Genomic DNA, 24,162 nt, shown 5'->3' on the forward strand with positions numbered 1-24,162 from the left:
TCCCAAATCCAGATAGAAATGCGACTTTACGAAGAACAGAGCGGTCATGAAAAGTGCTTTCGCTCTTTTAAAAATCAGCATTTAAAAACAAAAATCAGCAAAAGGATTCGACAGAATATTGTACGGTGAACGTGTATGAGGTATTGCGTATCCACTCACGATTCCTCATACATTCGAGTCAGCGTACTGGACTGATGACGCTTCTTCACAAAAATAGTTGCCAGTATCCTCTCTCGCTCTGGACGGAAAAGCGCGCAATTCTTACACAGTTCCACAACCAGAATTCTAGTATTAAGTGAGGGCCACACAACGTTGTTGGAAGACTTTGCTTTTAAAAATGCAGACCTCTTTGGTAGGAGTCACCAGCAACGCATTGGTTTATGGGAACACGGCATGGATGGTGCACCGACCCATGCTGCGAAAACAGCAAAGTATAGTTGATAAAGTAGCCCAAGAAAACCAAGTCCACTTGGTTGGTTCGTCGTTAAGATCATCGCTGCTTAAATTTCTGCCTGTCAGCTGTTCCAGAAACTGCATTGCTTTATCCCACGGCTTGGTCAATTACGTCTCTTTTGCACAGCATCTGTGAGCACTGCACATGTTGGGGCCACGCTGAGGAAAATGAAAAACTTCGTTCACCAGTACGACCATCGGGATTCCTCACACGTTTCAAGAATGTGCACGCACTTCAACTGCGCCGGTCGGGCTGACTCGTTTCTTCATTATGCAACCAAATAGGAATCGTCCTTTCAATGGAAACAGACCAATCAATCTTTTTCTTTCTTCTGGGTGAGAGAGAGAGAGAATCTTGGTCTTGTTTCCTTCTCATCTATTATTGCATGTGCAGGTTAAGTAAAATGCACGCTTGAATATTTTTATACCGTGGAAAATCCTGCTTTGTCTTAACCTTCTACGTTCGACAGTAAATCGAACGTTTCCTTCACTGCGAAACAGAAATGCAGTTCCATCCGAAGAAGCTCCAAATATCCACTCCGCATCATCCGCCTGGGAATGAAGACTAGTTGTGACCGTCAGAAGTTATACGGGATAAATGCGTCGTGAAGATGGCCATCTTTCCTGTTAAGATGTTCTCAGCGATGTTCACTGTGGACCAAGCAGACAATGGATGCTAACGATGAAGCACGCGCAGGGAGAAAGGGCAGGCACGAAGAGAAGTGCGTTGACTTGCAGGACCGATTCTGACAGATCAGTTGCATTCACACGAGAAGGTCGAGTTTAAGAGATCCCGACACGGAAATATGCCGAGCATTCCGTCCGGAGACAGCTCAAGTAAACGCACACGTGGAAGCAAGCGTACAATTCCGACAAGTAGTGCTTTTTATGACTTCACAATAACAGGGATGGGCGGGGAAACGACTTCTTTCCTACGTGTGTATGTGGGTACGTTCTTTCCCGGCGCTTTAATATTTCTTTCAGGGGAAAGGGAGGCTGAGCCCTTTCCTAAGTGTTGGGGGGAAGAATGATGTGCTGTGCTGTAAAAGTGACGAATGTCTGCAGGTGACATATTTAAGTCCGTCATCATCCGGATATAGCGTTTCTCTCGCCATCCGCTGTTCACCAACTGCGTTTCTTAGGCAAGCTAAATGACAGATTGTGGCTGCAAGATTTTAACGAGCAGCCATTGGAGATTTAGAAGAAATCTTCTAAACTTAGATGCAGCAACGCCCATTTAAAATTAACACAAAAATTCGCGCAACTGAAAACGTCGAAGTTGGTCGCCTTACGGTTTGGTTTTCTTTCTGCGCGGCGTTTTGCTAATTTCGGTCTTCTGCGACGAACCAAATAAAATTTTGAGTGTTTGTCATCGCTGTGCAAGACGGGTTAATTACCCGTAACAATATCATTAAGCCTACCTGCATTAGCGGATACCCATTGAACACAGGAAGTAATCTGGAAGCACGAGATGTAATGACGTTAGCAGATCCGCTTTGCTGTGTTAGCAAAAACGCGTCTGCATTCGAGTGCGTTCTCTGCCAGATGACGGCAGAAAGAAGTTAAATACCTCACGATCCGATTTTATAGTCGGTTAGCGACTTGAACATCTCACCGTGGCCGAGATAAGGCAACACTCTGTAAGACGACACCGCGCCGTAAACACGAGGTGCCTTCCAGCAGTGCAGGAAACGGAGGTTGGAGGTCACATAATTTAAGACTCGGTAGGGCGGTGGCCCTCGAATTCTGTAGATGACTTGTGGAACAAATCTGGGTCGAAGCCAAATGCTTAAAACAAAGTTTCTCGTCGTATCTGAAGGATCGCCAACTGCAACACAATCCTCCGTAATCTGCTGAGCACATGCACTTTGGGTCGAAATATACTCGGCAACACTTCGTATCTGCTTCTTTAATTAAAAGATTTATAACCAAATTTCGGGTTGTACATATTCGGATTTGTACTCGACCGAGCAGCAACGCCCCCTCCGCAACACTGCTCGATTTCCCCTCAGACGAAATTTCTTTGGCCAAATTCTTGATGTTTTTTTATGAACCCACCCAAGAAAACTTGTCACCATATTGTATACAGGGAGTGCTCTTAGGGAGCCTAGAGTTAGAAACTCCGGTTCCTTTGCTCTTAAGCACCCAACGAAATTTTCCAGCCTCCCATGACCTGGAATAAGTAGGGGGGTAGCAATCTAGCGACGACCTTCCATCTACCTTCCACGCAAAGGCATTCACTGATAGTCATGCTACTGCTGGATTCAAATTCGTGGCAGCGTGATTCGATTGCGAAGACGGTATCTACTTGAACAACCAGGTTAGAGTGTTCGAGTGGATGTCATCGTTCCCATGTTACGATGGGCAGTGGAAGTTTTGTGATGATTCTTCAGCAGAGCAGCCACCGGAGTTTACAGATCGTAAAAGTCATTAAATAGTTTCGTAACTGAATATGAAATCCAATAAGGTCGGCAGGATTTTACAGCAAAATCAAGACGAATCCAGTTTTAATTTGAATGAGAGCGATCTGTTCTTACAGGATTGCGTTTCCTTATTTCCACTGAGGGAGCAGCGAAGAACGCATCAATAATCCTTTGATTTACTTTCTCACGTTTACTCCCAAGTCATGTACGCCAAGCAGACCTTCTTGAGAGAAGTGTGCCCTTTTCTCCGTTTTTTTTTTTTCTTACCGAGGAGTAAATTGAATACTATGAAGAAGATGAGTTTTTTTTTTTAAAGGGAAGGAAATAAAATATTCGCTCAGTTAAAACAAATGTTCATCAATATAATAATGAAGTTCTTGCACAAAGAATATTTACTTCACGTTTTAATTTAAATAAAAGTGAGTTTTATTTCTATTATTTAACTAAAAGTTCACCACACTTATTTCACTTCCGATTTCTTGAGACGATGCTTCTGTTGCCCTTCACCACGATCACCTAATGAGCAGATCAGTAAATAAATTCTATTCCGTGACTATGCTAAGGATTTGCTTTCTATTGATTTAAATGTTTCTGCATTTTTATTTTTTTTATTTTTTTCACAATCCGGAAACCCTACTACGGAGACCAAACATGGAACTTTCCAAGCTTCCAGAAAGTAGGGCGGTGATCTCACACTGGGCGATGGAATTCTTTTTCTTCCTTTTTACCTCGCGGTGGCGGAAGTTTTCTATTCATTTAACCGCAACCGTACACGAGGATAAGGTGGTTAGCCGTATGCCTCCCGGTGTATCCCATGTCTGTAGAAGCGTTGAGTTCTCAAGGCCAGTTTGGCTGCTTGCGGAATGAAAAACCCCAAATAAACAGGGGAGAAAAACCCTACAGCCACGCCCAAGACCGGCTAACTTGGCTATGGCTGAGGAAGTTCCTTAAGTTCCTCACGTCAGCGACGGGAATCGAACCCATTGCGCTCCTTTCTCAGGCATATGGTTGCGAAGCGCAAAGCCACTTGGCTAACCGCGCGGACTGGGCGATGGAATTCATCTCTTAAAAACAACCATTATCATCCATGCGCACAGGAGGATTCGAACCCGTAGTCTGTTGGTTGGAAGGTGGATACGCCATCCCTTACTTAACAGATAGGCAAATCGTATTATGACTGAAATCGTATTATCGTTCACTACAATCACCAAGCAAGCTGATAGTGGACTGGCTGTCCACACTCAAAACACACTCTTCCCCTCATTTAGTCGATACAGTGGCCATTCAAAGTTTCTGCTTTGTATGTCCATAATATAATCGTTACAAACTAAGAACACTGGTTCCTTTGGGTAGACGAGCTATGAGGATTTATGTCAAGTAACTGTGAGAGAGAGAGAGAGCTGTTTCTTCTGGATATTTGTCTGTTTTACGAGATGAAAAACCAGAGTTTTCAGGAGGAAAAATTTCTGCTGCCTCCGTATGCGATGACTGACTCACCTTCACTGGAAAAGTCCTTTGGGTTCTTCGTGTTCCAGATGGGATCTGAACCCAGGTTTTTCCCCCCAACAGTGTATGTCGCCACTGCGCCACAGAGGCATGTGTACTCAGATGTCACGGCAACCCTATCCGAGATTTCCCTTCATATCTTCCAACTGGTAATAAATACCGCTAAAGGAAATGAGAGTTTGAAGAAATTAAACTTCTCGAGCGCGTGTTGCGTTCATATGAGCATGAAAAGGAGGAAGGGCAAGATTTCTAACCAACAAACACAAGTGATGATGGGAATTCAAAAGTGATGCAGCATCCATTCCACAAAACGGATCGCCATCCTAAATGGGTGCATTCGCCATACAAACATCACCACAGACACCGCGAAGATCTCCGTTCGCCTGCCACAACCTGCAAAAGCATTTTTATCCCGCTTTCTCCGACTCAGAAAGAACTACAAACGGACACAAGATATGAAAACTATTTGGCGACGAAAATAAATGTCATAATACTGCTAATAAAGCAAAAAAAAAAGAGAAATTATTTGAATACTGAATTAATTTTCACGGCGGTAATATACGAGTGAGTGCTTTAGTCTAGAAGGAATGAATTCAGTTCTACGATGACGTTTAATGGTAAATCGTAGATATGTCTTACTAAACGCAGCTGAGAGATCCTTCTGGAACGCGTGTACTGCACAACCTTCCCCACTCTCCTCTAGTTCGAGTCGCTACCAATACCGGATAATAAATTGCAGCATTTGATGTTTGGCTGTTTTGAAAGACACGAAAGGACGAATGCTGGGAGGCTCGTAATCCTCTGTGTTAATCGCCTTTGTTTACGAAAACAACCTCTCTCCCCTCCCCCCTTTGAAGGAGAGAAATTCACCGCAATGTTTGTCATCAGATGAAAATATTTCTGCAGAGAAACGCCCCCCTTGTATTCAGTAAAGGTTAATTCTTCCTTTTGACGTAAACGCACAATAACAACACGAATGTGCGTCAGTTTAATATCGAACTCAAATCGCAGTCTATGATGATATCCACCTACTTGAACGCATCCTTCAAAATAATTTTCTTCCGATCCTTCGCCAATGTGCTCGGTTCAAACTGTTTCTGCTTGTTTCGCTTTGTCGTGTGCTCTGCACCGCGGATGCAAATATTATATTTTCTTCGGCCAGTGCAGGTCTCTGGATATTTGAATCACGGGGATTGAGATCTGTGATTTCCGATCCCCAAATCACCCTTTCTGCTTCTCCTGAGGTATCTCTAGTCCAGAACTAGCTGGCTTTGAAGAAAGAATGCAAATGAGATCATTCGTACTAAGTCGCATCCACTCCTTGATTTTAATGCTGCATACGAGAGGTCACGCACGGGGTGTTATTACTGCGGCAACATTGAGGATTGCATTATCTGGAAAACATTATTTTACAGACCAACATGAACTTCTTTTAAGCAGGCACTTCCATAAGCAAGATGGTGGTCTGCAGTCCGCTTATTGGATGGCTGAAGTGCATTCCGAAGTGTCGGAAGAAGAAATTAGCGGACCGTGTTAACGCATTCCCAAACATCCAATCGAACGGTGGGTTCTAACCTGCTGAACTCGGAGCGAAATAGAACGACAATTTACAAATTAGTGAAAGTGTAGCTGACAAGAGTGTTTCAGCTTCTGAAGCTCTAGTGGCAAAGATCATGCGTGTAAGGAACCGAAGAGAAGTCCTGTTCTGATGCGAGAGGAGGACGATGCGATGAATTGATCACACGAAGGGGCACGTGTGCCTAGCGACTCCCACTCACCCTGCTAAAGGCGGACCTCACACCACCAGATGACGCAGATAATGAACACGAAAGGCTGTGAAACTCGCATGATGTTTACCCAGAATGCAGTGTGGAGATTGTCTTGTTATGGCCGTCGACACCGAACACTATAAATATTAGACAAACTACGCGCGTATGGGTTGAAGCAAAAAGAGCGAAACTCGGCTGCGCTGCTGCTGTTTAAACGGCCAAGTAAGGGCACAACGGGTGCTCGTGCAGCTCGTAAATTTAGTGTTTTAACACAGTTTTTTCACTCAACTGTCAACAACGCTGACAATCATAAAAGTTTAATGTTGTCGTGCATACTGCGAGCGCCTGCCGCCGTTTTAAAGTGGCGCAGTCAAAGTTGTTAATTAAAATTTATTGTGTCGGCGGGGATCCCTCCATCTAATATTTAGCACCTCGATACCTTCGGCCTGCAGCATTTCGCGGCTGAAGGTGAACGCTGCTCGAGCTGACGACAAGTCTCTGATTCCAATTTCGGCTTGGGGTTGCGCACGTCAACCCCCCTCTCCCAGGACTGCATTACCGCAGCTCGTGTTCGCTTCGCAGGTACCACAGACGCTTAATGACTTTCAGTTACACAACGCACAATGCGCGTAATGAAATCCACCCGACCTCTGACGTCGCCAGTAAAACCCTCTGGGCACGCCAGCCAAACAGACCCAACGATCCGATCAGCGAACAGCAAAATGTCCGCTTGCTATTTCCAAATAGCTACGCTGCTAATAGGATGATCGGCGAAAACCCAATTTCATTCTTTATTACGGGCCGACAACGATATTTCGTCGTGGTTAATCGCTTCAAGAATGTCAGCGAACCTTTTGTGTGCCAGCAATAACGCAACACGTGATCATCTTTGCACCGCATCATATATTGCGTCGTAAAACCTACCGAATGATAAGCAAACAGCGCAATCCTTGTCGTTCAAAAAAAAAAAACGCATCTTCTTTGTGTGTGCGAAAAAACAGAAGTGGCTCATGAATAAAGTTCGCCACCAAAAGCTTCATCACTTCAACTTTCTTGACGCTTTTCGACCAATTAAGTATTATTAGTATTCTAAAATAAACACGCGCTTCATCTCGACTCCTCAACAGTAGGGAAAAAAAAAGAAAATGTGTGAAACAGAAGCCAGAAAGTAAGCTTCGGATTCAATGTTCAGTGACTTGAAGATTAAGATTTCGTCTGGTGGTTTAACCGAGGCTTATGGCGATTAGTGCGAGAAAAGGTGATCGATGTAAGATGTTCAGACCATAAACTAATATCACGTGTCGTCGGCTTGAAATATTAAGAAAGCAAATTTCATTTCTTCCCCTTTAACTTTGATTTCTGCTGCATGTATACACCACTGCTGCTGCTGATGATGATGATGATGACATTCTAATTGCAGACGACAGAAACAAATTAATCAAATTATTGCAGCTACTAATTGAAGAAGATAAAGATTTTGGCTTTCATTTAAATGCAAAAAAGACCAAATTTATGAGATGCTCAAAGGAAAATAGATCCAAGCCAGAAATATTCATAAACCAGAAATATGAAAATTGAACACACAGCAGAATACAAATATTTAGGCACCTACTTTACTGCACGTGGAAAACAAGATAAAGAAATAAAAATAAGAACCGCCATAGCTAAAGATGTCTTCTGGAAAAATAAAGATTTGCTCAGAAGCTCTGTAGTTATCGAGACAAAAGAATAATAAGAAGATTAGTGTGGCCAGTTTTCACATATGGAAGCGAGACCTGGGTATTCAAGAAGAGAGTAAGACAACAGATAATGGTCTTTGAAGTGTGGTGCTATAGGAGAGCTTTGAAAATCCCATGGACAGAACACGTGACAAATACTGATGTCCTACAGAGATGAGAACGCAGAGATCTTTATTACAGGAAATGATCCAGAGAAAGATGAGATTGGCAGGACATGTACTGCGAGATTCAGCAGGACAGAGGACACTAACAGTTTTGAAAGGAAAGATGGCGGGAAGAGAATCAAGAGATAAAAAAAGAAGGACATTGTTTGAAGTTCACATAAGATCGATGATCTTATGTGACTATGCTGAAACAAAAAGAAGAGCTGCCAACAGAAAGGACTGGAAAGCATGGTGCTACACCCTCGCATTGAGGATGATGTATACACCACTCATTACAAAGATCTTGCGTAAGACGCGCAGGTCACTCAGCACTACTGCGCTCCGATTGACGAATACTTACAAGATCCTCATCCCTCAGAACTTTTTAAACTTTAGTGACCAACTAAAGTTTAAAAAGAATCACATTTTTAACGTCCCAGATTGATTGTCTGAAAATGGTCGATTCATTGATGAGCACTGCGAAGGTTGTTAAAAGCGGTTGACAATATTGATTTGGCACGAATAACAAAACAGCGTTAGTGATCGTTGTAGGGCTGCTGTTTCCTCGGGTAATTCTTAAGAAATAGCTCTTAAGAAATGGATCGACAAGACCCCCTTGATGGTCATTGTGGGATTCAAAATAAAAGAGAGTTGTTTTGTCCAACATGATTGTAGCAATGTGCGTGCGTGCGTGTGTATACATACTTATGACAACACTTCTCGAGAGAGGTCGGAATGAAATTCGCGTCTTGCAATCGATTGTTCCTTCCGATAAAAAAAAAAAAAAAAAAAAAAAAAAAAAAAACGGTATTTATTCATCTTACCTTGCTGTTCCGTATAAAACAATAACTGGCGGTTGAAAAGTTTTCTTTTAAGTGAATAATAAAGTACTCGAAAATATAACTAATCATACCAATGTTAGGAGCTTAGTATACACCAACACCTTTGAACTGTTCCCCGACTTCCGCGATTGAGATGACCCTTACAAGACAAACAGTTTGCTTGCAAGTTTAAAGAGCGGGTTGGAATTGATTTCAGTAATAACTTCGACACGTAACAAATGAATTCGCCATAGCATTGCGAATAGCTTAAATGTGCGTTAGGCTGCAGCGCGAATCAAAAGCGGCTTCAGACTGGTAGCATAGCATCTTATATGCGTCTGTAGGGTTATTACTTATAAGAAGAGTGCCTTACTCAATTATTCGGCATCTATGGAAAGCGGAAATAACAAAAAAGAAATCACTTTTGCTGCCATCCTAATATAACATTTCACGTGAAATTAACCACCTTTGGAGCCCAGCAGTGGGTTACATTTGGAGCCCGAGGAGATACACACGTCACCTGATTAGGTCACTTGTTAGCAACTATTAAGTGGCATTGGAAGGGTTTTGACTTGGAAGTTAAAATTTTAGGAACATAAAAAATCACTTTAATGCGACATAAAGAGTGAACAGATCTACCGTTTTGCAAGCTATGACGTAGTCTAGCACGGCTCACCTCTTATTCGCAAAATATTGCGGTGCTATTTAAAGGAGTCCAACTTCAAAGAGGATTCCAGACGAGAAAATACTCGCTGGACTTTGTTATCACATGGAATGTCTTCATGCTTTGCGTAGTGTGGCAGGCGAAACCAAATAACGCTGAGGGTCTAGGAATCAAATGATTTAAAGATGTCCAAACCGAAGCGAATTCTAAGAAATAAAGTATCTGAAAAGAAAAAAAAACTCCGCCATTCTTCGTCAGTTACGAAAAGAGCAGATGATCTGAAAAACACCCTTGTCGCAAGATCGACAAAACTCTGACGTTATGCAGGCAAATTCGCAATGAATCAAATTTTCTAAACGAATCTTCTTGAAATTCTGAGCCGAGATCTTCGTGATTTTTCCTCTCTGAGCAGTCTGGATAGGCGTCGAATGGTTGGCAGTCGATTTCTTCTGGAATGTAGTTGGAAATGGCTTTGCCCAAAGGGGTTTAATTGATGTTAAGGGGTGTTGTTGCAGAGAAAAGCAATCCTAACTAAACTCGCCCTCCCCCGAGACTGAAAATAAGATCCCCTAATCGAGAAGTAAGAACGCATTTTCCTTGTGGCTGCACTGCTTTCCACGGATAACGAAGGGAAATACTCCACTTCTCTGAACCCCCCCCCCTCCCCACTCTAATATAGTTTAAAGATGACGAGCACGAAGCCCGTGATTAAAGCGAACGTTAGCTAGTGTCGAGGCATTCTTGTTCCCGTATTTCGTTGTTGGCAATAATCGACGCCAAATCTCAATGTATCAGGCCTAATGAGGTTTTAAGTCGGTCTATCTGTCTATCAATTGTGCCAGCTATCAGAGAACTTACATAAGTTTCCAGCCAGGATTTAAAAGTGTTTTAGGATGCATCAGCTGCCCGTGAAGGCTCGTGACAGGAGGCCGTTCTGGAGATGAATAAATATTAAACAGAGATAATTCGGAAGACGACGAGACCGTCTCCCGGTGATGTATTGCCTCCTCGCAGCGGGAAGGCCGCCATCTTTTGATAAATGCGGCTTTTTAACCGTGGAAAGCTGCGTGTAAAAAATCCGTACGCCACTCGACAGGGATCAGCCTACCGCATTTCATCCGCGAGTCGCGTGCATCATGGAAGCAGCATCGGTTAATTATGAATGAAAATTGCCTATTATGTGCGGACGCCACACAGAAGAGACCCGCCGTAAAAATGAACCTGGCGGTAATTACGATTAAGACTGTCTGATAAAAAAATATTCTCCTTGGCGTTCATTTACATGTGTTCTGTCGGCTGCATTTTTATTTCGGCTTCGGTTCAGTCACAGACGTCGCCGCCTCTGCTCTACCGGAGAGCGCAAAAATCGTGTTTAATGTGGAAGACATCCCTGGGAGTGCTTTGCTTTTCGTAGCGCGAAGGAAGATCAAACGACCATTTTGTTGACGCATTGCGCTGCCCATGAGTCAAGACGAGTGCTTCTCAATCGCATGCTTCGGCCTTCCAGGACACAACGGCCCGCGGACAGTCCGTGATGAGTCGCTAAATCATCACGTGTTCCTCAAGTATAAAAAAGTTGAATGTCCTCAGTACAGATGAATTATTCTCTTTATTATTATTTTAATAAAAATCCAATCCGAATCCAATATTCCCCGATCGTCTTCAGGGGAATTCCGCCGACGACGTCATTAAATCTATTAGCACTGTTGCGGTGTTGCTGTGTTTGCTTGTTACTGCAGGCAGCATCAGAGCGACGAGTCTTTTTGTGAATACCAAACATTGTCTGACATGTCGGTGTAGTTAGCGAGGGGCAGAAATGGCAAACTTCGTGTGAAAACTATTTCAGAAAAGGCCTAAAAAGTAGGCATTTAATGTTACTTCATTCGCTTCGCTTTTGGACGCAGAATTCACTAACACGTGTCATTTCTGACATTACTTGCAAATGTGAAGTTATGCTTTCATCACACCTGGGAGTGGCCCACTGTAATTCATCAGAAATTCATTAAGGTACCGCGTCTGATGCTCTCTCCGTCCCTCCCTAAATAATTTAAGCAAGATCGCCAAATTAGGAATAAACAAACTACCAACTTGTTAAGTGGGTTAAAGGAAACTAGATCGTTTCTTTCAAAATAATTCCTATGTTCGTACGGAAATGTGCGTAAGAAACAGCTCACGGTTTATATTTCTTATGTTGCGGTCATGCAGGAATTATTGCCGTCAATAACAGAAACCTCAGGAGCTTGATATCATTTGAATTTGATATTTCGACTCATTCACGGAATCAATGAGACGAAAACTGCTGCCACGGCAAGATTCAACGAGTACGAAATCCTTTGTTGTCGATGCTCCAACTGGGGTTCGAGCATCCGTGATAACCTCTCAAATGCAAGAATTTTAATGCGGTTGAACTTCTTACTTTCTGTTCATTCTGAGTGTTAGGTTAAAGTAGCACTCGCATTTCAAATTATTATTATCCTCTTTCCATCGACGCATTCTTCAAGTTCCATTCCAACAAGCTGAAATGAATGCAAGATGATACGAACGATGACACAAGTTGAATTCACTTCGAGATTATTATTAATACAAATCGTATTTTCTCCACCAGTTCAAACTATACTTCTTTTACGAAAGGCTATAAACCTGTCTTACATTAGTTACTTGGGGCGGGTTATGGGTCAGATAATCCGGGGAACTTATTCCGGAGTCTAACTTTAGTTTCGGTCTCCAAGCTCATTTACAATTCTAACATTCTCCATAAGCAATATCAGAAGACTCGATTCGTGCAAGTTTTAGTTTGTTTCTGAAGTTTATTTTCAAGCGCCGAGCCTGTCGTCTTGCAGGTCATTAAAAAGACAAACGAAAGAAGAGTGCGGAGAACTATTCACATTGATGTTCCGATAAAGAAATTGTCAAGTGCCGTGTGTATGTTATTTCACTGGCGACACTTTAAACTTCCACACACATATTGAGCTCCCCCCCCCCCGTCTCCGTATTATTTTTAGCTTCCCCGTCTCAGAGAAGAAAAGCTTTTACATACTAAGTAGCCACTCAAGTCGCGAAAAGAAAGCTAACAAACAATAAAAACAAGTCTGGCGTTATTTAGATTAGCACGGAGTGTGTAAGGGCTTCAGCAGCTGAGGTCGACACTCGAATTTATCAATGCGCTACGAAGAACAGCAGTAAAGAGCACACGATCCTAATGAAATGTCGCTGCGGAGCAATAAACATCGCAATATTTTTGCACCAAAGAACCGAACGAGTCAACAAAAAACTACGCATCACAAGTACTTGTTGGTGTGTGCAGAGCCATCGCCTTTTTTGCTTGACCGTGTCTGTCGTTCAAAGAAGCTACCTTTGGACAGACGTAAACAGGTCATTTCCATCCCTTTATGCCTGTTAAAAGGGATTTGGGACAGACCTATAAATGTACGCCCAAAATGACAAACGCGTCTGATTTCGCACCTTCCATCGTGGACATTCTCGCATCCGACTATGTCAAACGTTCATTTTTAATTGCTAAAAAAAATAGTGCGATAAAACGGATGTGCTAATCTAATAATAACGAAACCAAGCGATTGTGAATGTTGGATTGGCTGGAATTACGGCTGAAGCATTTAAGACTGAAGCCGTATATTTTGTGCGTATTCTTGTGACCTTTCGTCTGGTTTGCGAGATGACAGCCTAAGCAACTTCGGCTATGAGAACAGCATATTACGCAACGACTCTCCATACTCAGCGACGCTTCTGTAGTTCATTTACGAGGGTTGTTCCAAAGTAATATGCAGAAGAACACAGCACCTCGTAAAAGTTTCTTAGGAGGAATATCGTCCAATATGGGGGAAGTATGAAGGTGGTTGTTTACAATGAAATAAATTGGATTCACGACTAGAGATCGGGACAATCAAAAAGAGAGATGCAAAACGCTTTCAGCATGCAAGAGAGAAAAAAAAAAAGCTGACCTGAATACACGAAAAGCTTGTTAACGTATGTGCTCATCAAGTTCCTGCTCATCACATGTTTTTCATGTGGTGCTCATCACACCTCGTGTTATGTTTTCTTCCTTTACATTCGGCGATCTTCCGATATTCTTTTCAACTTCTCATAAATCGTTTTATTTTGAGCGAAAAAAGAGGGGGGCGCACTTTCGACTATTTGGAAACATTTTCTATCTAGAGAGTGTCGTGCACTTCTGAATGCGAGGCAATCTGATGGTGCACGCTCTGGCGAATGCGATTTTCCTCCACGAATTTGGGGGGGGGGGATCGAGTGGAAACTGTAAAGGACGGTTTCATCGCAATTCAGCTCAGACGGTGAAGCTGCTTGAAGAAGTGTTGCTGCGATGGTTTTGCCGGGCTGCAACAGTTCAGAAGAAACCATCCTGAATATTCCACGAAAGTTCAAACAACAACGTTTACGTACTGGACAGTCTCTCTCTCTCTCTCGTCTAACTCGCCTCCAGTCGAGAAGCCCTGAGAAAGGTTCTTGCCTTCTCAGACGGGATTCGAACCCACTCCCTCTCCAACCGAAAGGACTTCGTCTATACTAACCGAGCCACGGAGGATCTCGTGGATTCCACCATTATCGCTAAATTTCCCAATTAATTCTTTACAGAGTGACTGTTATGTAGCAGACGATCTTCCTGTTCACGATGATCGGGAACTACTCGAAACAAGATGCGGGAGGAATTGGGGAGGGTTTGACCATCTGGATAAGCTATCACATCGGAAATAAGAGAATTTATTAAGTATTAATTACTTGCGAACGAAACACGTCATGAAGTGCATTTCGTTTGAGTTTTACAGCTTTGAATTACAAACGTCGCTACTTTGTTTTCATTTTGTTTGAAAAATAGAACGAGGAAGATCTCACGACCAACATCGTCGCGTAGTCGTTCAATTAATTCGCTCGGGATTGAAGACCGAAGCGGGACTCGTGCCGCTGTGCTGCAAATACAAATTCTGCGCTAACCGATGCACGTTCCTCGGCGAAATCGCGCTTTAATGTTCGAGTCAAGTCAGGGCGAGCTAAAAGTCGTGTCGGGGCAGCAAGCGAGTGTGCTCGGGGTGGATTCTCCCGGCAGGTTTTTTCTTCTTTGCTCGGTGAGAGCGCTTCTTATTAACTTTGCTTCGGGATGGCAGCATTCGCGTTCGCTAAGCAGCCTGAGGGAGGAAGGGCATGGGAAATGCTCGTGGCAGCATCGTTCGAAAGAGCAGACTTTTCGAATCGAAGTGCGTTGATTTTCTCCTGCACCGAAGAAGTGGTCAAAAATCAAACTAATTTGGGGACGTCGCAGTTATTGTCACGTACAGCAACAGAAATGACTCTGGAAAGAAGTAATAGAACGATTTAACGAGAATCAGAATGAAAAAGAATCGAAAATCGTTATCGCAGGCAAATAATGTTACTGAAAGCGTATTTCGGAGAAGCGCTTGATGCGGCGATTAAACCGAAGTCAGACACCTCGATTACGAAACTAAACCTGCAACACACGGACGGGCATGCCTTCCGCAAAAAAAAAAAAAAAAGAAAGAAACTGGACTGTGATTTAGATCTAGGATGGAGAAGAAGCTCGTGAACAACGTTCGCTCCATATTCAGATTTATTATCAGTAATTGACGGGAGGTGCAAATTAATCAAAAGATATCGGATTCTCCCTCTCTCCATTGAAACAATAACAAAACAAAAAAACTTAAATAAGCATTTGTAATTCCTAAAAGGGATTTCTGAGGCTTGCAGGATGAATACAAAACGAATCCGTTCCTAAAAGTACTTAAGAAGTTCCAAAACAAAAAAAGGCAAGTGGTGATAGTAAAAGAAATGCACTCCCTTCGGAGAATGTTCAAGACTGTCTCACGTTGGAAATTCGGTTGAAAAATAGCGACCTCTTCGTTCATGCACACGTGCGAAGACGTCATCACAAGGCAGATGATACGCGGGAATTAAAAGAGAAACTCGCCAATGCTATTTCTAGCGCCGCGTGTTTTGAAATGAAGCGGCCATTGGAAATTTTCACTTCGTGCATTTGTTAAGGGAGAGACGCCACCGTTAAAATACGATCGATGACGTCATCGTCTGAAGCTCACCGGTCGGTAAATCAACTGCAATGACACCGGTAGAAATAACCCAGATCACGAAGCGGCAGGGGAATATATTACCCTTTTCCCTCCCCTTTTTGCGATGTTTCTTTCTTTAGAATTAAGGTCATGTTGAACGAGAAACTGCGAAAAATACGATCTTCTTCGTATCCATATTCGTTAAAGGACGTCGGTATAAATGAGTTGCACTTCGTGATATTTATTACTTGACAATTGTTTGGACGAAATGTTTTCAACTGTGACGTGGAAAATAGGAAGATAGTAAAAATGCACTTTGCTTGTCGTCATCTTTCTCGGAGAAGAATTCTTTTGCAACTACGAGGCAGAAACCACGTTGCTCGTGAGTGTTCGACTGTTGTGTAAATCTCGATGTCAGAGAGTGTAAATCTCGATGTACTGAGCTTTGAATTTCTATTTTTTTTTTAATTAACAAATTTAAGGCCTTAAAAATTGTAAGAATTTTTTGTGTTAAGAATTTTTTTCAGTTTAAATTAAGTTTAAAAAAAACAACAATCAAAAGCTGAGGAGTAACCCAATATCTCTCTCGTATGTCAACAGACAATCCCCTCGCCTCATTCACTTTCGCGAATAACAAAATTTGGACTTTCTTGCTCTTTCAGAAACGTACTGAGCAAAGAGTTCGGACGACGTGAAGTTTTTTTTTTTTTTTTGCTGAATTTTAATGCTTTGTGAACCTCATCACCCCTCTCGAAAGTACTCTTCTCTTCCGCTTACCTCCTAGCATGTTCCAAATCAACCTTGGGATATTGTATTCGCATGTCTAAATGTATCGCGCATATTTATCTACGCGACTTTTTCCCAACTGTTCCTTCGAACTACAATATCACGTGCTTCATCTGAGACCGAGACGCGAGCTAATATGTGCGTCATTTTTTACTCGTTCCTGTAATCGCTTTTCCGCTCCTGTTTTCTGTGAGTTTATCGATGGATGCTGCTCCACTAAAATCGCAGCACCGTTCCTCCTCTAATCCTGTACGAACACGGGCATTCTCTGGTCAGCATCCTACTCGGTTCACCTCCGAACTCACTGAACTAACTTCCTCCCCTCTTCCTTCATTCCCCACGCATCTGTGCCCTTAGGAACACACAAATTTCTCCCTTGCATGCCGTCTCCAACTCTTCAAGCAACATCTTCACCCACCCCTTTCTTCTGTAACCACTTGATCACACTGTGCGCTGTCGTGTCAGAGATCTTGAGACTTCTCGTGAGCAGGGTTGATTATTTTCATTTTGTTCTTGAATTTATCTGTAGAAAATATGACAGTATAACAAGTGGTTAATCCTTCGGAGCTGTTTTTCCCAAAACAGCTCCGAAGGAGTTTCCGATGGGAAACTTTTTCTGGTTAACTAACAAACCAAATCACACAACTTTTTTTTTCCTTGCCAGAACAAATCGAGCATCAAATTAAACTCAATGTTTTCTATTGCAGAAAAGGTCGTCTGGTGCATTGTAATGTTTTATTAATTAAAAGTAAACATTATTTTTTTTAAAATTTTAATGAAATAAATAAAAAATTAAAAACAATGAATAACTAACTCTTATTTAGAAGTATTGGTCAAGTGTTAATAAACTATTTAATAGTTTATTAACAATTTCAATTAAAAACTAGTTTCGTCGGCTATTGCTGTCGGCTTCTTCATGGTACAATTAAGGTAGGCAAAGTAAATTACAAGCTAGGCGTTAACTGACAATTCTAATTCAATAACAAAATAGTACTGAGCGTGAAATAATACACGTGTCGCGGATACACGATTTACTTGTTGAGAAACATTTTGTAGTTAGCGCTGAAGTTCATTTCATGAGTGTTTAGTGATCTGATTGAGGTCTTCCGTATATCAGTTAGGATTAAACCTTGGTTCCTGTTGAGGTTTTTTGTGGAACGAGCGACTGTAGCTGCTTCTTTGAAGATTCTGGAACGGTAGTTTTCTTCTATATAAGGCATATAACTTTTATTCCATTCAATAATTTGGTTGGTTGTAGAGAAGTGGGAAGAAAGGCCAGAAATATCTTGGCTGTTGTTTCTTTATTAACATTTGACCAATACTTCTAAATAAGAGTTCGTTATTCATTAATCTCGGTGGTCAAGAATTATAACAATTTCAATTAAAAACAGTTTTGCCTGAGAAGTATTTTTAGTGAATACACAAACAAAAAGCTCTCGTCAATTATTCTTTGCCTTCCTTGCCTTGAAAATGTGTGACAAATCTACATTTGAGGAAAATTTGCGAATCTTTTGCTTGCGAGTATTGTAAAATAATAATTAACAGCAGAATCAAATGAGAACAGTCGTAAACGTCCTTAATTCATCATCATGCCTATTAAGGATTTAGGCCTAGAGAGGCCTGTTCCGGCCTTAGCGGTCACCGTCATATTTTTTTAAAAGGACGTCCTGGTTTCCCAATGGCTTGTAATTCAAGGCTTGTTTTGGTAATCTTTCTGTTTTCATTCTTTGAAAGTGTTCCATCCATTTATGTTTATATTCTTTAATTTTTTTTCTATTACTGATTCTTGGTTTAATTCTTTCTTAATTTCTTCGTTTCTTTTGTGATGAAATAGGGTATACTTTGCAGTTTTTCTCATAAACTTCATTTCCGCTGTTGTTAATCTTTGTTTGTCTTTTTGTTTTATTGTCCAGATTTCGCTTCCATACATTAAGTCTGGTAGGGCTAATGTATTGTATACTTTTAGCCTGGTTTGTTTTTGAACTAGGTTTGGTTTAAATAAAGAGTTAATTACACCTGTTATTTTTAAATATTTTGCAATTTTTGCGTTTATATCTTTTTCATATGTGATCATACATCCTAGGTAGTTAAGTGAATTCACCTGTTCTAAGATCTTGTTATCTATTAATATTTTGGTTCTTGCTGGATCTTTTCCTTTAAAGGCCATAGTTTTTGATTTTTCCGTTGATATTATCATACCATAATCTTTGGATATCTCATTTAGATCTAAAATAGCTTTCTGTAAGTTATCTTCAGAATTTGTAATTATTATTTGGTCGTCTGCAAAGAGGAGAGTGTTTAAGTTAACTGTAGGAGAAAGTTTAATTCCTTGATGGAAATTTTCATTCCATTTTATTATTATTTCATTTAGGTAAATATTTATTAAAGAGAGTTGCTGAGAGGGAGCATCCTTGTCGGACCCCTTGGTTTACCTCTCTCGTATATGATAGCTCATGATTTAATCTTATTTATATTTGATTATGTTCATATATACTTGTGATAGCTTTTAAGATATTATTTGGTATTTGTCTTTCTTTTAATATGTTAAATAAAATGCTTCTTTTAACTTTGTCAAATGCTGTTTCAAAGTCAATAAATGTGATATCTGTTTCTTAATTGCATTCTCTTTTCTCTGTTATTAATTTTGGGCAGAAGGCTGGGTCTATACATGATCGTCCTTTTCTAAATCCATTTTGTTCCTCTAGAATAAAGTTTTCGGAATATTTCATTAGTTTGTTATTTAAGATTCTGCTGTATATTTTGTAACAGGAATTTAGTATTCTGATACCTCTATAGTTTTTAGGGTCATCTCTATTACCTTTCTTAAAGATAGGAATCACAATTGTTTTTTTCCATTCTACTGGGGGATTACCAGTTGAATCGATTTTATTTAAAAATAATAAGAGTCTTTCTTTGAATCTTGTTCCTGCGTATTTATACAGTTTTGAACCTAGCTTATGTTCTCCAGGTGATTTTCCGTTTCTTGTTTCTTTCAGGCTGATTTCTAATTCTTCTTTTGTTATTTCATTTTCATTAAATGTTTACCACTGCCTTAATCGTAATTTACTTAAATACTGTACAATCTGCTGCTTTATATTTCTCTTACTTCACATTCCGATGTACATTTACTGGTTATTCCCGTCGGCATTATTTCCAGTCTCATACTATTTTTGGCTTCATTATTAAGTCCAATACCTAATAATAAAAGACAAAACCTTTTGACGTAAACAGAGAAGCTAGGAGAGCAGCATATAACAATGAACTTTTTCTTATTCATACTTATTTAGTTCGTTTCCCTTGTTACAAATTGTAAATAAACCTTGATGATAAACTAACTTGAAAATTTTAGAAATATGGCAAATTGCTTTACCGTCAAATTTTTTCGGTCTGTTCTAGTGTCAGTATTTTTTCCCAATATAAAATGCTAATCGCTAAAGACAATTAATTTCTAGCCTTTCGGGTGGTTACAGAGGTGCAACTCCTTTAAGTCTTTGCTAACAACGTCGTGTTCTGTTGCACGCGTAATTTCTTTGATTTGTTGCTAATTTAAGTGGGAAAATGGAAACAGCATCTGTTTAGGAGGGGAAGGCTAACAAAAGAGGCGGATGGATGTAGACCAAACGGGAAGAGAGAGGAAGACCAACTGCGAGATAGAAAGAGCAGTGAAGCCGGAACAGGCAAATGCCTAATCCTTGAAGCTCAGTGGTAATCCAGTGATGCCAGACGACTTTGCTTAACTTTGGGAGGTCACTTTGATTGGGTATTGAGCGCTGTCTTCCTCCTTTCTCTTTCTGTCGCTTTCTAGTGAAATAAATCGGACTTCATTCTTACGCTGTTTGATGAACATTTTTTTTAGCTTAGAAAAAACGTTAGTTTCGCATCTGATTCGTTTTCATTAGCAGAAACTAATTTCTGCTAATGAAAATTTTAGCAGAAATTAGCGTTACATAATTATATTATGTAACGCGAGTTTTTTATGTTATATCCCCCCCATCCTTTGTCATGTTCAAGTCCCCTCAATCTGAAAAAAAAAAAACATGAAGTAATTAACAACCCCCCCCCCCTCCTCTCGCCAATAACGAAACTATACAAATATCATGAATTAACGGCACAGCATATATTAAAACACTTCATCTCGTCAAACGAAGAATCTTGGGATAGACTTGCACAACCTAATTGAAATCTTAACAAACTATTGTAGTGCCAAGGAAACATGGTGTCATCAACGCCTTTATTCAATGTGCATATTTTTCTTGAAAGAAGAATACCTAAAAAAAAGGTTGTTCTATTTGTAAAAAAAAGAAAATGTTCCCGGGAATACACGCCCATCGGGAAGCGCTGTCTGTCTTTTTGAATTTTCCAAGAAACGCCACTTTGTGTCCACAACTTTACCTTTGCCCAATGAATCGATGCAGATTTGTAGGGCACATAAAAAGAACGACATTTTAGCTATTTCTGTAATCCATTAGCATGACCAAAATGGTGTGCGTAGCAATAATTCTTTCTCTTTTTCTACTTGTCTTTCAGGTTTGGTTCAAAAATCGACGAGCAAAATGGCGGAAGCGAGAACGTAACGCCGCAGCAGAACTGAAGAACGGATTCGGCACCCAGTTCAACGGACTGATGCAGCCTTTCGACGACACCCTCTACTCGGGGTACTCCTCGTACAACAACTGGGCGTCCAAGGTGCCCAGTCCGCTCGGAGCGAAAACCTTCCCTTGGCCAGGACTGAACTCCGTGAACGTGAACCCGCTGTCCACCGTGGTGCCGAGCCAGGGGATGGGATGCTTCAACACTTCCTCGCCAGGCATCACGAGCTCTAGCATCATGCCGAACGTCAGCATGCCCGTTAACAGCCTCAGCAACCCGGCCACTTCCTGTCCGTATGCCACGCCTACCCCTCCGTATGTGTATCGAGAGCAGTGCCCCACTATGACCTCCAGCATCGCTTCGCTCAGGCTGAAAGCTAAACAACACACCGTGGCTGCCAGTTTCGGCACTTACGGACCGATGTCCCCTCGCCAGACCCCGACCTTGTCTCCCTGCCAGTACGCTACCGTCGACAGGTCGACCGTGTGAGTTCGAACGACGCATGCAGATTTGCGTGTTTTTTCGAGTTGCCATTGCTGTTCGAAGTCACGGACCAGCGTTACTTCCTTCCTGCTACGGAATTTCCTCGGGACATCACGCCAGAAAGCGATTCAATCCGCCTGCATCTTCGTGCCACACGTTTAAAATCTCCCAACCACCAGGTGAACTCCAACCACCTGTTTACGTTAGAGTTATCGTGCTCCCCCGCACATTATAGCTCCTCTGGACTCAAGAGGCTCCATTCTACTCTCTAACTGTTCGCCGGTCTTAATAACAAATAAACAGGCGCTTGGCAAGCTCGAGTCTTGTGCGTGGATTCGGAAACGGAGATTTTGCAGTGAATGAAACTTTAAAAATTCTCAGCGTTGATCAACCCCAGCAGAAGCCTCGTGTGGCGATGGGGGAGTAGAATCGGTTTCTTCGATGTAGGACTGTTGACCGATACCCAAGGCCACCGACATCGCTGTTACTTTTCGGAACCAACCCAAGCCAAAAACGTTTCTTCGAACGAAGCACTATTTAAATTTAGTAAGCGGCAGACCACGGCTATTTAAAGATCTGTAAATAAGAATGAATTATTCCTGTAACTGTTCTGTCACTAAATTAAATTTCGTGAACTCTTTTTTCCTTCGCGTTTTACCAAAAACGGTAACATCGGATAACACGAAGTCACTTTCCATCCGCAGATGGAGCACAATCAGTTCCTAGTGACTCGGGATGCTGCCTGAGGAAATGATATCCTGGAAATAATAAATAAATGTGATGTCAAGAAGAATTGATTTCCAGCCGCTGGACAACCAGGAACAGCAATGAGGACATTCTCTGGTGGTGCAGAAAACAAACAAGCTAATCTACAAACAGTTCACCGATAAAGATGAGTAAACGGATTGCATAATGGAGCGCGAGTCTAACCTCCACATTTACATAAAATTTGAAGGGCAGAAAAGGGACAACCAGTCTGATAAGAGATCTGCCTGTTTTGTGAAGTGTGGCCGAATGGTCGGTACTGTACTCGTCCTCGTAGGAAAGCGGACACCTGGAGGACTGAAATAGTGTGTTAGTTCCTCTGTATGTCTCCTGTACACTTGACTAATAAATAAACGTCTGCGAGCTCATGGCTTCTGTCTCAAATTGTATGATTTAGGTACACTCACAATGCACGATTTACACATAACAGCTGCACTGAAACAGAATCGAGTTTGAAATACGAAGACACCACAAAATGATCAAAGCTACTTAAAACATTCTTACCCTTCATTTGTTGTATAATCTTTATTACATTTTATTTTTCATTTTAAGCGATGGCTATGTAAACCTGGAAATGGCATCTATCTCCATAGCACTAGACAACCAGAATGAAGGACATTATAGGTTCGATTATTGTCGCCGAGGAGAGAAATTTTTTACAGACCTTTTTCAGCCAGTAGTACGATTTAGTCGATATCTTTCTCAAAGAAGTGCGGTTTGTCTCTAGAAAACTGGAATTTTAACCCGTAGCTGAATAATCGAGCTTAGAACTCGCACTATTCACACTGCAATATTTAGGAATTAGGATCACGAGACTGCAGCAGTTGTCTTCCGGATGGTCACCCCAGATGCTCATAAAATCATTGATAGCTTGAGCTCAAGAGTGGGTAGTAGGATTTTTTAAATATTTATTTAAAAAACGCTCTACCTAGAGAACATTATTTATCCCTTTGCACGCTATAATATATTTTCAAAAATAAACCTCATGCTTGACACAAAACTTTCGATGAATTATTATCCACTTGGCGTCACGTGCAATTATGGTACCTACAAAGCTGTTTAGAAAGCACTTCCTGAACAACAGACGCATCTTCCTAAACCCATTTACTCCAACTAGTTAAAAAACCAGTGAAAGAGCTAAAATTGTTATAACCAGCCTCAGAAATGTTTCACTTCTGTGCTTGGCTATAATAATAGAGAAAAGCTCGGGGATGGACCGCAAAGAATAACCTCCATGACAAACTAATCGTATCTGGAAAAACTTGCATGAAGATAGCGAGAGAGGGAAGCGCAGGTTTCTAAATACATCAAAAATGATTCCTGTTCTGCAAAGAACTTTGTTGCCATTATTATGTTTGTTGTTGTTTTCTTGAGTGACAGTTCCACATCAAAATTACGGCAGTAGTTTAACTAACTGCACCTTCATTTCCATTAAGAAATATTCCATCATCTGCATATCCGAATCAAAGAAAAACATAAATTTTCAATTTATGTTTTTCTTTGATTCTGTTATTATTACATCCATAATTACGTTAAATAAAGATGAATTTCAAGATGAACATTCATAAACTTACTTACTTGTGAAGTGACTAAGTTTATGAATGTTCCATTCAAAAAAGGTTACATGCTGAACTACAAAGCAGGAAATTATGATCAACGGAGAAGTATACTGAGTTCAGTGGAATGGGATCGGTAGCTGGATGGGAAGAATATCGACAGTGCATGAGAAGCATTTAAACAACACTTGAATGATGCGATATCAGAATGTGTCCCGAGAGTTAGAAGAATAAATAGAGTAGGAGTGAAATGGACGTGTAATCTTATTAAGCAAGAGATTCGTAAGAAAAGGACGATGTGGTAGGAATACCGTGTGCATAAGGATGACGTCCGTTATGAAAGTTATAAGCAGCAGGCTAGAATAGTCACAACTGTTATACGAAAAGCAAAGTCTGATTATGAAAAGAAAC

General features: G+C 41.1%; 2 protein-coding genes across 2 annotated transcripts in view; one reads left to right on the top strand and one right to left on the bottom strand.

Moving 5' to 3' along the window:
- LOC150104408 (pituitary homeobox x-like) overlaps window positions 1-22,560 on the top strand; it is a 107,338-nt gene extending 84,778 nt beyond the window's left edge. The window contains exon 3 of the mRNA XM_090396988.1: window positions 20,885-22,560. Within this exon, the coding sequence (XP_090253114.1) occupies window positions 20,885-21,436 (552 nt within the window). The 3' untranslated portion in view covers window positions 21,437-22,560. The remainder of the gene's footprint in view (window positions 1-20,884) is intronic.
- LOC150104407 (protein spaetzle 3-like) overlaps window positions 1-24,162 on the bottom strand; it is a 521,297-nt gene that overhangs the window by 420,219 nt on the left and 76,916 nt on the right. The gene's annotated exons all lie outside the window — the stretch shown is intronic.

Source organism: Typopeltis vanoorti, chromosome 8, assembly GCF_054136105.1.
Source record: "Typopeltis vanoorti isolate ZY-2024b chromosome 8, IOZ_Tvanoo_1.0, whole genome shotgun sequence".
In the NCBI taxonomy this organism is placed as follows: Eukaryota; Metazoa; Arthropoda; class Arachnida; order Uropygi; family Thelyphonidae; genus Typopeltis; species Typopeltis vanoorti.